General features: G+C 62.3%; 2 protein-coding genes across 5 annotated transcripts in view; one reads left to right on the top strand and one right to left on the bottom strand.

Moving 5' to 3' along the window:
• CLTB (clathrin light chain B) overlaps positions 1-3264 on the top strand; it is a 3600-nt gene extending 336 nt beyond the window's left edge. Inside the window, exons 2-6 of one of the 4 annotated variants that reach the window (XM_019535316.1) lie at positions 46-92; positions 519-636; positions 762-873; positions 1231-1284; positions 1700-3264. In XM_019535316.1, coding sequence (XP_019390861.1) covers positions 46-92; positions 519-636; positions 762-873; positions 1231-1284; positions 1700-1871 — 503 coding nt within the window. In that variant the 3' untranslated portion in view covers positions 1872-3264. Of the gene's footprint in view, positions 1-45; positions 93-500; positions 637-761; positions 874-1230; positions 1285-1699 lie in introns of all 4 variants that reach the window. The other 3 variants (XM_019535315.1, XM_019535318.1, XM_019535317.1) reach the window with 3 other exon arrangements.
• A 1366-nt stretch (positions 3265-4630) lies between these two features.
• Positions 4631-4998, bottom strand: part of HIGD2A (HIG1 hypoxia inducible domain family member 2A) — an 866-nt gene continuing 498 nt past the window's right edge. The window contains exon 2 of the mRNA XM_019535322.1: positions 4631-4862. Coding sequence (XP_019390867.1) covers positions 4642-4862 — 221 coding nt within the window. The 3' untranslated portion in view covers positions 4631-4641. The remainder of the gene's footprint in view (positions 4863-4998) is intronic.

Here is a 4998-nt window from a genome sequence, read left to right as displayed (position 1 = left end):
GGCTCCCCGCCCGCCGTGACCCGCCGCCTCTTCCCTCCCGTGCAGCCGGGGCGCCGGACGGGGCGGCCGCGCTCAACGGCGACGTCTTCCAGGTACGAGCCGCGCTGCGCGGGCAGGAGAATGCCGGAGACATCGCAGGGGCTCAGGGAGTGGCTCCAGCCTCGCCTCGCCCTGACTCGCCCGCCCACGCGGGCCATGTCATCCTCTGGGTGCCGGCACTCCCCACGGGCGGGGCGCCTGTGAGACTCTGACATCACAGGGGTGTGATGTCACCAAGCCCCTTGGTGGGCACCTGGTGGGGCCGCCATGAGGGTCGTGTGGGCTGCTGGGGGGGGCACAGGCGAGCTGGGAAGAGCGAGGGAGGAGGGGGAGCAAGGACCTGTCCACAGAGCCCGCTGCAGTGGGGGGGCATTGGGCAGGATGGGGCCTCCCAATGTCCCTGGTTTGTGGGGGGGCATGCAGTCTACCCCATGTGGGGCTGTGCTCACTCAGCAGGACAGGGGGGCTGTGTCCCGCAGGAGTCCAATGGCCCCACGGATGCCTATGCTGCCATCGCCAAGGCCGACCGGCTGACCCAGGAGCCCGAGAGCCTGCGCAAGTGGAGGGAGGAGCAAAAGCAACGGCTGCAAGAGCTGGGTGAGCAAGGGGAAGGGGCGTGCGCAGGGTGTGGGAGCCAGCACGGGGCCCAGCCTGTGGCCCCCACCTTCCTCCTGGGGCAGAGCCGGCTGTGCCGCGGTGACCGTCTTTTGCTCCGGCCACAGACGCTGCCTCCAAGGTGCTGGAGCAGGAGTGGCGCGAGAGGGCCAAGAAGGACCTGGAGGAGTGGAACCTGCGGCAGATTGAGCAGATGGAGAAGAACCGAGTTAACAACAGGTGTGGCTGGGGCCAGGGGGGAGGTGGGGACCCCTAGGAACGCTCCAAGCTGCAGCTGCTGGCAGCAGTTGTACAGGGTCCTCTGGCCCTTCCTGGAGCAGGGAGGAGCCGTGCCTAGAAATAGGGGCTGACCCGGCATCCCTCCCCATGGAAGACCTCGTCCTGGGGCCCGGTCCTGCATCAGCCCGACCCCGCTGCCTGCCATGCAGGGGCCAGGCGTAGCTGGTGTCTCTGCCTGGTGGAGCGGGATGTGCACCCTGCCAGCAGTGCCCGGTAACTAACACTTGCCCTCTCTGTCTGTCTAACCTGCCTGCCTGTCGCTCTGCTGCTTCTCTCTGTCTGCTGCTCCTGGGCTAGGATTGCTGACAAAGCATTTTACCAGCAGCCGGACGCCGATGTGATCGGCTACGTGTATGTGCTCCCCCCTCTCTCTCTCTCTCTCTCTCTCTCTCTCTGTCCTTCTGGCTGGGGATTTCCCCCTGCCCAGTGTGGGGATCTGCAGGGCTGTTGGGGGTGCCCATCCAGCACCTCCCACGATGAAGTCCCCAGAAGCGAGTGGAGCTCAAGGTGTGGAGGATGGGGGCAAAGTGGCAGCTGCATGGGTGCTGCATTAAGAGCCCGCTCCTCGGGGGAGGGGTGTCTCTGGGGGTGGCAGAGGAACCCTGGGCTTGTGCACCTGCCAGGAGCCTGCCCTTAACCAGACTGCAGAGCCCCTTGCCCCCTGTACAGCTGCATTTCCCTGTCCCCGAGGGACAGTGAATGGGGGGCATGGGGAAACGGCATTGTGGGGAGTGGGGAGGCAGCAGGTGACCCCCTATCCCTGCAGGGCCTCGGAGGAAGCCTTCCTGAAGGAGTCGAGGGAGGAGGACCCAGGCACGGAGTGGGAGAAGGTAGCACAGCTCTGTGACTTCAACCCCAAGAGCAGCAAGCAGAACAAGGACGTCTCCCGCATGCGCTCCGTGCTCATCTCCCTCAAACAGATGCCCCTGGTGCGCTAGCTCAGCCGGAGCGCTGCAGGGGCCAGGGCTGGGGCATGGCCCCCCACCAGCTTGCCTGGATGTGCGCAGCATGTGGGGCCCGTGGTAGCCAGCAGGGGTGCTGCTCCTGCCGCGAGCACCTCCTGCGGGCGGGTGGCTGTCGCTGTCCCCCTGGTTTTCCTTTGCTTAAAGGGTGCATTGATCTTTTTACACTTATTTATTACCGTGGTGGTTCCCTTGGTGGCGGGTGAGGTGGCTGGGCTGGGGCTCCTCCTTGCCAGGCTCCTGTTGCAGGTACCCCCTCCCTAGCCGGTGCCTGGGCCCAGGCTGGCTGTGATGTCAGAGGTAGGAGCATGACATCACCATCTGCTTCCAGCTCAGCTCATGAGGAATTGGGATGTGCAGGCCTGGGGCAGGAGCTGGGTGGGCAGGAGGCCTGGTGCTGTGTGGGGCTGGAGATGCTGAGCAGAGCAAGGGAGGAGCCTCCCCAGGGAGCTTGTCCTCTGGGTCCCACTAGGACCTTCCCGCCCTCTGGATCCAGGCTGAATGGAGCTGCCTCAGTGACTTGCTGTGAGGGGATCCTGAGCTTGGGTGGCTGACTCTCCTCCTCCCAGCAAGGCTTTGGCCCCCTTGTGAAGCTCCTTGCTGGTAGCAGGGGTAGGTGCTGGCTCTGTGCTGGGTAGGTCTGACCCAGCCCTTTCTGGCTCAGCCCCCAGCCCTGGGATCCCAGCCTGTGCTTAGGCCTGGTCCAGGAGCCTTAGATCTGCTCCCCGCTGGACTGCATAGACACCATATCACCTCTTGGGCACATTCTCAGCCACCTGTCTGCAAGGGCCTGGTGGGTGGGGAGGGCTGGTACAGCTGGCAGGGAACTCAGGGCAAAGTCCACAGCACGCAGGCTGAGCCTTGCTTTTAGGAGACCCTTTCCAGCCCCACCCAGGCCAGCTCTGTAGGGTGTTGGCTCTGGGGTGCAAGAGGCTGCTGGCTGGGTGTGGAGCTGCCCAGCAGGGCAGGACTGTACTGCTTTGCACAGCCAGGGCTGAGCTGGTGCAGGGAGGAGGGGATGGCAGCCCATAAACCCAAGCAGCTCTGCCTGCCCCTTTGCTGCTCCAGGGGCCAGAGAGTGTGGGGCCTACCTCACTCGCAGTCCCTTGCAGAGCCCCCTTCACTCTGCCCTAGGAAGCCTGTTCTGGGAAGCCCCAGTGTGGCTGTTGCTTGGGCCCTGCAGAGAGCAGGAGCCCCCAGGCTTCCCCAGCCAGCCCTGACTACTGCTATCACCTGGGAGAGAAGGGCCTGTCCTGGGACACCTGGCTCTGGGGAGGGCTCTGCCTGTGGCTGTTCTGTGCGTCCCCAGCTTTGGTATCTGTGACCTTGTCTAAGCCACTTGTTACAAATAAACTGACAACTCCAAACCTGGGAGGTGCTGCCCTTTCCTTCCTCATTTGGGCTGGAGGGGCAACTGAAGCAGCTGCCATGCCAGGAGCCTACAGGCTTGCTGGCAAGGGAAGGGTGTGGGGGGGGCTGGTTCAGAGCAGCTGATCAGCTCCAGGGCCTCTCATGGGGGTTGGGGCACAGTGTCCACCTGTCTAGGCTGGACAGGAACAGTGGCCCCTTGCCTGGAAGGGTGTCTGTGGTGCAGCTGGCTGGTGCAGTCCATCCCTGGGAGCGGGGGGAGTGACAGAGCTGAAACACGAGTGCCTTCCCAGAAGAGTTTATTATATATTGCTTCTTCCTGGCTCAACCCAGATGCTCCCACCCCTGGGGCCCAGCCGCCCTTCCCCAGACAAAGGACACTGGTTCTGCGCAGCACCAAGACTGGGGGAAACTTCCCACTGACCCACAGATTTCAGGGCTATGCAGAGGCACTGCCCCAGGCAGGACCGGGCCCACCTGACTGGCAGCATCACTACCCTTTGCTTTGTGCCTTTGCCCACCAGCACATCGCACTCCGCCACACACGCACATTCCCCTCTCAGCAGGTCTGACAGAAGAGGAGATTAATTGTAGCTCGGAGCTCTGATAGTGCTGGCTAGAGAAGGGTTTTCAGTAAGAGACTCCTACCCTTTTCTGGGGCTCCTCCACTCAGCAGCAAGCGTGGTCTAATGCATCTGCATAGCCTTTATTGCCTGGGGCATCTGCAGATGCAGGCAGGGCTATTCCCTCTGGGACTCAAATTTGCAGAAGTGTGGTCTAGTTCTTGAACAATGGGGAGAAGTTTTCTGCCAGTTTCTAGCAGAATTTTTACTGCATAACAACCTTTAGTAACTCTACAGTAAGTGTGTCCCAGCTCAGGAGATGTCCCATTTGCACTAAGGGGGAACCGCATTGGCCACATCCCATCTGCACTGCTAGACCATGGTGGGAGCAGGGCCCTGGTCTCTCATCATCCATCCTTAAATTTAAGGCCCTTTTGCAGTTTCCCTCCTGCTTTGCAGCAGTGGGACCAGATGCTCGCTGCCACCTGCACTGCACTAACCTCAAGCCCAAGTGGTTTCTAACAGATCAGACAGCCCACCACAGGATGCAATTGCTCACCAGACAGGATCTGATTGGCCAGGAGGGCTGTTCCCTCCTGGCCAAAGGGTTTTGCTCCAATATCCTTCTAACCCTTCATGTATGCTGTGATCCTGCACGGGTTCCCACATGGCCTGCTGCCCGCTGGCCACCCAAGTGGCGATGCCAGCCCGCTTTAATAAGGGTAGGCGGAAAGGCTGTCTGGAGACACTGCCACTCTGGAAAGGCCGAGTTCCGCTGGCGGCAAGAAAGCTCACAGCTCAGGGTTGGGGTTGAATCACGGAGGTGTATTGGCTGCAGCTGGGGCAGTCCCGGTGCCCACGGCTTGGCTTCCTTTCCGGGATTTCAGAGCCGTGGTCACCACCCCCACCATGAGGGCAGCGATGGTGAAGCCCTGCGCCAGGATCCGGGCCCGCATCATCAGCTGCGACTGCTGCCTGTTGCCCTTCTTGAAGCAGATGAGGCCATAGGTCAGAGCCCCTGCGGTGGCCAGGCAGCCTGCAGGGAGTGCGGGAAGTGGGTGGGCAGGAGGCCAGAGCTGCCCCCTCACCCCAGGCTGCCCCCCGCTCCACTATGGACTGCTCTCTGACCCCCAGCCCCCTCCAAGTGTGGGCCCCACCCAAAGAGCCCCCAT

The sequence above is a fragment of the Crocodylus porosus genome, unplaced genomic scaffold, assembly GCF_001723895.1.
Source record: "Crocodylus porosus isolate Cpor-Errol unplaced genomic scaffold, CroPor_comp1, whole genome shotgun sequence".
Taxonomy (NCBI): domain Eukaryota; kingdom Metazoa; phylum Chordata; order Crocodylia; family Crocodylidae; genus Crocodylus; species Crocodylus porosus.
The sequence above is the reverse complement of the archived record's forward strand: the minus strand, read 5'-3'. Positions and strand labels throughout refer to the sequence as shown.